Source organism: Solanum lycopersicum, chromosome 3 (assembly GCF_036512215.1).
Source record: "Solanum lycopersicum chromosome 3, SLM_r2.1".
NCBI classification, from domain to species: domain Eukaryota; kingdom Viridiplantae; phylum Streptophyta; class Magnoliopsida; order Solanales; family Solanaceae; genus Solanum; species Solanum lycopersicum.
Window position 1 is genome coordinate 8,597,735 of NC_090802.1, and position 11,862 is coordinate 8,609,596.

Sequence of the window (11,862 nt, forward strand, 5' to 3'; positions counted from 1 at the left end):
ACTAAGGCATGTGTATTTGAAATAACTGAAATATCCGACTAGCATGTGTAATTCAACAACTAAAGAAATGCATTGCTAGAGTTTTGAAATTTTTGCAATAATCTGAGTAATAACATTGTAGTCTGATTTTGAATATATATCTAACTAATTCATAATGATCTGTTATAATTCTAGAACCCTAGGTCTATTCATGATAAGAAAATCAAGAACTGACTGAAGACTAGGGATTAATGGGTGAAAGGAACCCACTTGTAAATCGTACATACATGGTGATGAAATCCACGGAGAAATCTTAGATTTCGAAGCTAAAACTGGTGGAACCTTGCTGCATTTTTGAACTAGGTTTTTTTTTTACCTTTTTCTCCTCTCTTGCTTCTAATTTTCTAAGTTTTTGATATATGATTTTGACTTAGGTAAGTTCTTTTTATGTTTGTAGGCTTAAGTTGACTAATATCTGATGATTTAGGGCTTAAACGACGTATCTTAGGGGTTAAACGAACTAAGAAAAGACTAGAAGATCCTGAACTAATTGGTGTCGAACCAATCGACGACCTGGACTGAAAGGCCATCATTGAATCGACGGTCCGTTGTTTGGGTCTGCTCAACGAGCCTTAACAAAAACGGGCAAAACTTTTTACTCGGAGGTTAATTTTTAGCAAACTCGGTGGCTACGGAAAGATAATTCAATTATCTGTTATTTCATAGGTTATGGAGCACCTAAATCCTTTTGTGCTAAAATTTAGGACCATTTGATGTTGACTTATCAACAATTCCCCTTAACTAATTGCTAACGTCACCTACACCACACCTACGGACCGTAGATCAAGTGAAGGTACGTGTTGGTCATTTTTAGTTAATGTTAGAGGCTGGGTAACTTGATTCTCAATCCACGGACACAGAACATGGACCGTAACCTGACTTACGGACCGCAGATCTATCCGTGGATCGACACTTATTCAATTTTCTAGGCGGAGTTTTTGGGAGTTCTTTTGTGGAAAACGACGGATGCACAGTACGAGCTGTAGATCAGACTACGCTCCATCTATGGTAACTGTAGATGGCACGTGCAGATTTCTTAAAAGCTAATTTCTGGTCTGTTTTTGATACGGGGTGTTACATTTATCATTAGTAAACTTGACATTTTGTTTTGCTGATCTTGTGAGTGTCTTTCTGTGGAACTTTGATTGATGAATATTGAGCTTGTTGCTGAGGACATGTAATTGTTAGAGTGTTGTTGTTGATCTATGTGTTATATTAATTATGAATCGTTCGGTTGGGCTGGTTTTATGCAGGTTGTAGCTGTGGAGATTTAATTGATGAATATTGAGCTTGTTGTTGGGAATATGTGATTGTTAGAATATTATTGTTGAGATATGTGTTTGTAAATTGTGAACTGTTAGGTTGGGATAATTTTACGCAGGTTGTAGTCGTGGAGGTTCAGTTGGTGTGTAAGGAGTACCCGTATTCTATCCCCTTAGATTGTGTTTAGAGGTTTACTGGCTGATTATCGTGTGGTTTGGTACTCACCCCTTTCTTCTACAATTTTTTTTGTAGGTTACTAGCCCGTACCTTTGTGATATATTATCTTATTTTCCGAGGCTTATTGGAGATTTGTGAGGTGGTTTTTTGTCATCGCTGCATACCTTTTTACTCATATTTATCATCTTGTTCTATTCTAGAAACAAAGTCATTTGAGACTTGTGTTTCTTTTGAATTATATGTAATTTAACTTTAGACATTTGTACACATGACAACCAGATTTTGGGGGTATTTTTGAGTTGATTATGAATTTTTGCATTTGATTATAATGTTAAATTTTAGGCTGACTTGTCTTGGTGGGATAAGACGAGTGTCATCACGTCCATTTTTGGATCGTGACACCAACAATGGTCTTACACTAATTTTATGAGAAAGCAAATATTAGTGGTGAGAAGAGTTATATTCATGATTGAAAAAGAATATAAGAGAACTAAATATTCTCAAATATACAATTTTAACATTGAAAAAGAGAAACTAAGATATAAAAACGAGTGGGCTAGATGTTGTGTCATCACATAGCTCACTAGTGGTTTTCGGTTTGAGAATCTCCCAAATAAGATAATAAGTAACTTATTGTATTTTTATATACATCCTTGATTAATATCTTTATTTTATAAAGCTTTAAGCATTTCATCTTTTGTTATTGCTTTTGTATTGAGTTGAAGTGAGGTGGGTATTCTTTCAGTGTTATTAGTTCAGTTATCTATATATTTTGTTCTCTTTACATACTTATACATTTCATTTACTGATGTCATTCCACCTTCATCTTATTATAATGAAGATAAAGGTGTTCACGTTCATCAACAAATGCTTCGTTGAGATCATTTGCAACTCCATTTTTCTTTTACGTTAGCCCCTATAAGGTGTTGTGGATCTCATCCCAACATCTATGTTGAACTATAGATGTTTCAAAGATAGTTGAGTTGAGGAGTCTTTCAACATTTTCTCTTTTGATTGAGATATTTTGAGACTGTTTTGTAAAGTACTATTATTATTATTGCAATTGATTATTTTTCAGATAGTTTGAGTTAAGAATTTGCCTCAGTTTGAATGTTCTAAATTCTATTTTCTAAGCTTGTTATTGCTTGAGTAAATCTTCCTTTAAGTAGTGAGTCATGCCAAGGGTTCACTTGGAGATTAAAAATGATTCTAGAGTGCCGCTCACGCCTAGGGTGTAAGCTCGAGGTGTGACATGTTTTGCAAAATAAGAAAAAAAATAACAATTAAAGATTTTTGTCTCTCAAAAAAGATATAATATTGATTGAAAATTTAAACATGTACTTTTTCTAATAAAATTATTAATGGCCATTTGTGACATTTCACATGAAAATTGAATTTTATTGAAATTACAGTTATTGAGTATTTAATTTCATTTCTCTTCAAATTACACAACAATCTGTTAATCTTTCTCTTTTTTATTTGAACCACTAAGAAGACTAATTGTTGTGTGTATTTTATTAATAAAAAAGCTATCTCGAATACAAAAGAAATGAAAGCTTAAAACTTAATAGTTAGAAATAAAATCTCAAAGCAAACCATTAACTACTCTTTAGAAATTAATGAAATAATTATAGGGCTAGAATCATGTTGTTTGGCTTAATAACTTTTTTTTTATATATATTTCAGGCCCTTATTTTTCCTCACACATTGTTGTCATCAAAAGGTATATTTGTTTTTGTTTTGTTTTAATAAACCTCCTTGATCATGTTATCTTCTTTATCTTTTTCATCTTTAGTAGTTTAATATTGTTATATTTTTTCTATGATAGAAATTTAGAGACGATCATAGTTAGAAGTTAAAGGTATGTGTTAAAGATAATAAAAATATTATATTTATCCAAAATGGCTTTTCACAATTTTAGATTATAATGCAAAACAAAATGCAGATAAGCTGAGGGTATACCATTTAGTAGAGAAAATTCTAAAAATAATTCGCTATAAATAAAATTATATCACTAATTTTAAATTCTTAAATACATGTATATTAGTTAACTGATAGTTGGGGGTTCAAGAAAAGTCTTTTTAGCTCAAATGATATGCAAATTGATTTATTCTTTTAGTGAATTTACAAATCTATCCTTTTAATATTTAATTATTTTAAATAACTTTAAAGATTGTTTTCAATGCTTTACAATTGTTCTATTTAGTCAAGAGGTTGTCCAAAGAAGCTTCATTGAGTTTATATTTGATGTAGCTATAAATTTTCTCTATTTTCATCATGCTCACTTGCCATGTGCGTACAATATCTATAGAAGGTAGATAAATTTTTCATTTTGGTGTTTGTATTTATGTATCTAATTAAGGACTTATAGTTTAGAATATCTATTATTTTCTATACAATTTTGACTTCAAAATTGATTTTGTTGCTTTATTTTCTATTTGTCAGAACTCACGAGCATGAATATTAAAGTGTTTTATAGTTAGATATCGCATTCACTGATTTTGAACTTGACTGTCAAATACCTAGAAAAGTATCACATTCATGAAACTTTTTAAAAGAAATTATTTTTATTACTCAATGTGTGTTACAATAATCTTAGATAGATATGTAAATCACATTCAATTAAACATATGTAGGGAGTAAGTATGAACGAGTCCAATACTATGATAGCCTTACATACTATTATTAAGCTATTAGACTAAAAACTTTGGTGGAAATTTCATTTATCTTGATTTTGAGGAAGAACATTAGCTTTCTTGGAGGAAATTTTTGTTCTTGGAATCTTGGGACTTGATCTTGAAGGGAAAAGCTCTTTCGTGAAGTTCTTAGAGTGGAAGAACTTGGAAAAAACCTTGGTTGGAAAGTCTCCCTTTGTAGCTTGGATATTTAACTTGAAGGTTTGGAGTTCTTGATGGAGGAGAGGAACCCTAGTTGAGTTTTAAGAGAATTTGTAGTACTTGTATAGTTAAATAGATGATTTTGAGAAGAAAACTAGTTAGTTAAATGATATACTAAGTTAATAAACTCAAAAATAATTTAGAATAGGGTAAAAAAGCTTCGAAAAAGACTAAATTAACTCTGAAATGCATGGTTAATTTAGTTAGTTGGACCATCCTAGGAGTACTTTTGGAATAACCCTCACATCATTTCCAAATGTAGAGGAGGAGACAAGTTATCAAATTTGTAGTCGCTATGTTTTAGTCTTATCATAACGACCTAGCAACCACTATAGTGAGTGGTAAAATTCCTGCTATGGCGGAGTGACATCATCCCAAATCAAATTCAGATATTTGAGATTTACTTCATGTCTTAATTAATTTGACTGTTCATTTCAAAAAAGAAATAGGTTTCCATAACGAGCGAGATGACTTTTGAATAATGATAGAACAAATCATTATAAACATTTTCCTATAAGAAAAAGACTATCCAAATATGGAGTGTTTGTGCTGTTCTTTTAGGATTTTTTTAAATTATGGTAAAAAAATAGGGTAAATATACAACAATACTCCCCATTGGCATGAATTTCTGGAAAAATAAATTTATTCCACCTTCTTCACATAATTTTCAAAAGATTAAATCTCCTCCAATAAATCTATGTCCCAACATAGAGAACTTCTCTGAAAAGGTTTCTTCAACGAAATCTCCATCCATGCCAATTCGCTTGCGCCTAGAAGCCTAGAACTAAATATGCCAAGATGTACTAGTAATATCTTTAAATCATGCTTAGAAGTAACATCACAATACCTTCTCAAATTTACTACGAAGAAATGCATGTAGTATTAAGTGAACTTAATCAGATGATATTTAAGAAATATATTAACCATAACTTAAACTCATATTAAAATAATACTAGGAGTTAAAAGACCATATAGATCACCAAGTACACAACATTTTCTTTGATACTGGTCAATCCCCGTCCCCCCCACCCCCCACCCACCCAAACCCAACACTAACTTAAAGAAAAGAAATGATTTAACAAAGATAATATTTGTTGACACCCAATTTTTGCCTAAGATTTTTATATGCCGTCATTCTTGGATGGGGAAAAGTTCATGTTGTCAAAGTTGAGATACTGGTCCATGTCCATATACTCTTCATCTTCCACAGCCTTTGTAGGTTCCTTAAGCCTCTTCAACTCAGCTTTCAGCTCTTCATTTTGCGCTGCAATCGGGGTGAATAATGTCAATTTCAATATTACGTTATCTGAACATTTATATTCGATTATTTACGTATTAATCACTATATAATATGTTCTTATTATAGTTATTTCATGAATAGTTTTTATATTATTAATTGTTCTTGCATAAATGTAAAGTAAAAAAATAAATATTTTTTGGGGAACGAAATATATATATATACCAGCGAGTAAATTAGACTTGTTAGTGATGCTATCCAATTGTACTTGCAACATTTGATTCTCCAGTTGCAACTTCTTTTTGTTCTCTTTCTCATTTTCTATCTTTCTTCCCACAAAAGCTATTGTCTCCTGCACAAGTAAATATACAAAATATTTTTTAAGCGCTAATAATTACAGTGAAACAACAAACTTGTTGATATTGAAGGAAATACAAACCTGTTGATATTGAAGGAAATTACATATTATTAGATATCCATAATCTAGTGTTCAAAACAACCTCTGTACCTTACAAAGATAGAATTGTGATCTGCATGCATATATATATTTTATACCTCATTTTGATTTTTTTGTGTATATATATGGGTATGTTGTTGTAATTGGTACAACTAGCCTAGAGTTTAATTTAATTTAGGGTCACATGTAAAAAAATGAAAATGTGTACTTAATATTTCACATTTAACAAATGAGTTTTTGAGGAGGCAGAGAAGCACGAGAATATTATTGGTCATCAAAGATGGAGATACGTTTGACCATGATGATATCGAAAGATATTTCAATAAACAAAAAGAGGCAGAAGCAAGACTACAAGATCCGAATGTTACTAACCAAATGATGCAAGAGGAGGCTGCAAAATTAGACACTAAAACTCAGCAGATATTCTCTACTCCACAAAAAATGTGTAAGGATACATATTCCATAATAGGGACAACAAAATAGCTAATGATTCAACTTTGTAAAATGTTATTGCTAAACAGAGAATTTTACTAATAAGTAGCTGGAAATAGGACGAATCTGAAGCATATGGCTAGAGGGAAAAAGATTGCAGATGGTCACAAGGAAATGGAAACAATTGATCTAGAGAATTATTTGTTTGATGTGTTGGTTACTGATGGGTGCAATCAAATTTTGGGGGGTAAACGTAAAGGTGATGATAATCAGCTGAACAACAAATGTTTTAAGAATCAAAACAATGCGGTGGATCGGGAAGGCAACCCTAAATGGCTTCCCTCTTCACAATGAAGACTTTGGTGTGGAATTGTCGAGGCTTTGGAGGGTCCTTGACAGTTCCCTTTCCGAAGGAGACAATGCGTCTCCACTCCCCAAATATGATCTTTTTAAGTGAAACAAAGAATCGAGAAACAATGGTAGTGAGAATTCAAAGACAACTACATATGACACACACTATAACGGTGGATCCGGTTGGACTAGCAGGAGGATTATGCTTATTTTAGAATGGCTATATTCAGGTATGTCAATCTAATTCAACATCTTTTTATATTGAAACATACATTCATGACTTGATAGATGATTATAAATATTGGCATATCTTTGTTTGTATAAGTACCGATAAAGTTATTCGTAGAACTCAAATACAAGAACTGTAGTATAGATCAACTATGTGGGGTTTACTATGGGTAATGGCAGGGGATTTTAATGATTTCATAGATAATTCTGAAAAATTGGGAGGTAGATTAAGGGAGATCTCTTCCTTTCGAGATTTTAAAAGCATATTATGGAATATAGGGGCTATAGATTTAGGCTTCACTAGAAAACCATGCACTTGGTGGTGCTTTAGAGAAAATGATTGTATAATTCAAGAGAGAATGGATAGAATCATAAGCTCTCCGGGTTGGAGATTAGATTTCAGCCTTGCAAATATAATTCACATAGAAACAAAGGCTTCTGATCATAGTGCTCTATTATTGAATACAAAAATTAATTTTAGGAAAAAAAAAATAGAAGGTTCTATTTTGATAAGCGTTGGAGTGACAAGGAAGAGGTAAACATGACTATTGATCGATCATGGAATAGCTTTGGTGGAGGGTCTCAACAATCCAAAATAATTTTTAAACTAAAGAATTGTCGAACTTCTTCATTAGTTTGGCTTTGAGTGGGTAGTGAAAATTCTAACAAAAAAATTCAAGGGATTAAAAGTAGAATCGATGATTTAAAGAACGACCCAAGTAATTTTGATCTTAATAAATTAAGATTGCTTCGCAAAGAATTAGGACAGGAGTATAAGGATGAAGAAGCCTATTGGAAACAAAAATCTAGAGCCTTATGGCTTCAGGAAGGCGATAAGAGCACTTCTTTTTTTCATATAAAAATGATTGAAAGGTGTAAGTATAACAATATTAAGGGGATTATTTTAGATGATGGATGTTGGCTTTCTGATCATAGGGATATTTTAATAAAGGTAGAAAGATTTTATAAAAATTTATTCACTACTTCCGACCTACGGATTTAATCACGTTCTTAATCTACTTCCTACCTTAGGAGATAATTCGGTTAATGATATGATTACTAGAGGAATAATAAACGAGGAAATTAAACAAGCATTTTTTTATATGCATCCATTAAAAGCTCCAGGAGTTGATGGAATGACACTCTTCTTCTGTCAAAGGTATTGGAATATTATCTCTGTTGATATTTGTGGAACTGTAAAAAGTTTTTTTAATTTATGATATCTTCTACCTTCTTGGAACCAAACTTTTATAACTTTGATCCCTAAAGTGAAAAATCCTAGTGATGTGAGTCAATTTCAACCCATAAGTTTATTCTCTACAACGTACAAAGTTATTGCTAAAATTATTGTTAAGAGACTGAAAGTCTACCTACCCAATATTATCTCTCCAAATCAATATGTTTTTATTGAAAAACGATAAATAGTAGATAATGTTAGCCTAGCGCACGAGTTCATGCATCTTCTTAAAAATAAAAGACGTGTAAAACAAAAATACATGGCCCTTAAGCTAGATATGGCTAAAGGTTACGATCGAGTTTAGTGGATTTATATTCAAAAATTACTTGCTAAAATGGGTTTTCATGAAACTTTTATTAATTGGATTATGCAATGCATCATCACTCCAACGTATAAATTTAAATATTAATGGGGACATAGTGGGAGGAGTGAAACCTACTAGAGGATTAAGGAGATCCACTTTTTCCATATCTTTTCCTCTTATGTGTTGAAGGTCCCTCTAGACTCTTAAATCAAGCGAAATTATGTGGGGATATACAAGGGTTAAGCTTAAATAGAGGAGGTCCTACAATTAATCACTTATTTTTCGCTGATGACTCATTTATCTTTTGTAAGGCGACTATCAAAAACCCTCAAAAAATCTCTAAAATGTTAAAAACTTATGAGAAGTGTTCGAGACAAAAGGTAAACTTCACTAAATGAATTATTTCTTTAGTAAAAATTGTTCTGATATTGATAAAGATAGTACTAATGAAGTGTTAGGACAACCACAATGGAATAACTTAGCATTATATCTGGGTTGCCTGCGGTAGTTAGAAGATCTAAGAAAAAAATGCTAGAGTTTATTAAAAATAAGGTGAAATCCAAAATAAAAGGATGGAAAAATAACTTCCTAAGTCCAGCAAGAAAAGAAGTGATGCTTAAATCTGTATTATCTGCAATTCCATCTTATGCGCTATCATGTTTTAAAATTCTGGATTCCTTATGTAAAGAGATTATGACTATCTTCTCTAATTTTTGGTGGGTGCATGATAAAGATAAAAGAAAGATGCACATTGAAAAAATGAGAATCTATGTTTAGCTAAGTTTAAAGGGGGAATAGGATTTAGAGATTTAAAGTTGTTTAATCAAAGCATTGTTGGCAAAGCTTTCTTGGAGAATTTCAACCGAAGAAGAGTCTTTACTTTTTGGAATCCTTAAAAGCAAATATTTTTCACATACTTCCTTCCTTAATGCCACTTGTTCATCTAATAATTCTTGATATGGAAAAGCATTATTTGGGGTAGAGATCTCTTACAAAAGGGCATTAGATGGAGGGGAGGCTCTGGTGATTGTATTAAAGAGTGGAAAGATCCTTGAATTCCTAACTCTAGTGGATTCAAACCTAGTCAGATGCTTGATAAATTAGATGTCGAGTTGAGAGTGAAAGATCTTAAAGAGGAAATACCCATACATGGAAATTGGATAATTTTCAGTAGTATTTCTGCCCAAATGATTTCCATACAATAGTCTCTATATCTATTTCAACCACAGGCTCTTCCTATAAGGTTATTTGGCACCATACCAAGTCTGCGAAGTATGAGATTAAATTAGGATACCACTTAGCAAGGGAAATGATCAGGTGTGAACAAGTGAGTAATGAGAGAGGCCAATCTAGTAATCAATCTTTCTTAAAAGAACTCTGGAAGTTTTTATGGTCTATGAACATTAAAAACAAGTATAAACACTTTATTCGAAATTGCATTTTTAATGTTTACCGGTCAACCACATAATTTCTAGGAGACTGACCCATATTTGTGGAGAGTGTAAGGGTTGTAGACTTGAGAATGAAACGATTGATCACATTTTGTTTAGGTTTCCCAGTGCTCAATTGGTTTGGAAAATTTGCCACATTAATTGGCCTAACTTAGAATATATTGTGAATTTAACTGGTCGGTGGAATGTTCTTTTTACAAATGTTAAAAGTTATCCTGACTCTATAGAGATGATTAAATTAAGTATTTCTATTATGTGGCAAATCTGGAAGGCTAGAAACACAAAGAGTTTCAATGGAGAAATTGTTGACCCTAAGGATATCGTTAACTAAGCTCTTTTTGATTTTCTTGAGCATGAAAAGCAATTTTATCCCTCCATCTCTCCCAAGAGTTATACCTGCTTGTAATAATGATAGAAATTGAACTATGGCACAAGATTGTATTGTTGTGTTTGCAGATGCTAGTGTACATAAGGAAAAAAAGATTGCAAGCATTGGCGTGGCGGCTATAGATAACCATGGTAACCTCCTTTATGCCTTTGGTACCCCGATTTAATATGTTGGGGAAGTCATCACTGCTGAAGCCATTGCAGTTCGTATGGCGATGGAGAATTCTAGAGAAAAGCGATGGACAAAGTTGCAAATCTTATCAGACGCAAAAAATGTGGTGGATATGGTACTACAAAGAACGATAGTCTCATGGGATGTAGAGACTACTTGTGAAGATATTTGGAACCTTATGAAGTACTTTGAAGTGGTTAATTTGATGCATATTCCAAGGTCTTGGAATTTGGTCGCACATACTTTAGCAAAATTTTCTATTTTGTTAGTACACAAAGTAATTTAGCTTTCTACTTTCCCTAGATGGACTGTAAGTGATGCAATTGCATCCTTTAACTCTTTGAACCTTTTTATGCATTAATATAGTGTGATGGTTGTTAAAAAAAACAAATGAATTTTTGAAACAACGTCATTTTAATCATAAGATTGGATGCACACTGTGTGTAAATATATTTGCGCACGCAATTGAATTTTAATAAAATCATCCAAGAAAAATATCAAATAATGAATTGAAAATATTCTTATAAAAAAATTTCATCTAAATTTTATTACCTCAAGATTTTTGGCCTCTTTTTTCAACCCATCTGTGTATTCAATCTTCCTCATCCTAGCCCTTTGAGCAGATAATCGGTTCGATATCGTTCTACAAGTTGCAATTCCATAAGAATTTTCATCAGAAATTCACATTTTTTAAGTAGCTTCAATAAAAATAGACGTGTGTGTATACCTTCTCAACTTCTTCATGTTAACATTGGGGTCTACTTGACCATTTTTAAGCTCCAAATTCACAGCTTCTTCCAGAGTTGGAATGTTATTAATTGATTCATATTCAATTGGAGTTTTCAAAGACAAACTCAAATTAGGCTCAGCAGATTTGTTTCGTTTCTCATTCATTTTTGTTGAATCACCTAAGGAGCATTGAATAAAAATCCCCAAAAAGGAAACGCCAAAAAGGAAACGTTAGTAAAAAAAAATGAAAGAAAATTGATAAAGAAAATGAATTAAGAAGTGAAAGAACAAATGTATGTATACCTCTAGTTGAAGAATGCTTCTTCTGATTTTTTGTGATTTTAAGGCATAACTAGATATCTTTATATAGAGATGGGAAAATGATTTTTTTTCACTTGGAAAGTATAAAATCTTGTAAACTAGCTTTATATAATTAAAATATTTTGTATAAAGTTAATTAAATTTATTATTTGCTATATATGTAAATATATAGGCAAATTT

The 11,862-nt window shown here is 31.9% G+C and overlaps 1 protein-coding gene across 1 annotated transcript; it reads right to left on the reverse strand.

Moving 5' to 3' along the window:
* Nucleotides 1-5,497: 5,497 nt before the first annotated feature.
* LOC138347358 (basic leucine zipper 63-like) lies at nucleotides 5,498-11,526 on the reverse strand. The gene is made up of 4 exons (XM_069295478.1): nucleotides 11,360-11,526; nucleotides 11,185-11,275; nucleotides 5,839-5,965; nucleotides 5,498-5,682 (listed from the first exon to the last, which is right to left on the reverse strand). The coding sequence occupies exons 1-4, from the start codon at nucleotides 11,524-11,526 to the stop codon at nucleotides 5,498-5,500; spliced, it is 570 nt and encodes a 189-aa protein (XP_069151579.1).
* Nucleotides 11,527-11,862: the final 336 nt, after the last annotated feature.

Excerpts from the sequence above, each read along its gene's own strand:
- LOC138347358 (XM_069295478.1), bottom strand. The coding sequence starts at position 11,526 with ATGAATGAGAAACGAAACAAATCTGCTGAGCCTAATTTGAGTTTGTCT. Across the intron at positions 11,276-11,359 it reads AACATGAAGAAGTTGAGAAG|AACGATATCGAACCGATTAT; the intron begins GTATACACACAC and ends TGCAACTTGTAG. Across the intron at positions 5,683-5,838 it reads CAAGTCTAATTTACTCGCTG|ATAACGTAATATTGAAATTG; the intron begins GTATATATATAT and ends ATAAATGTTCAG.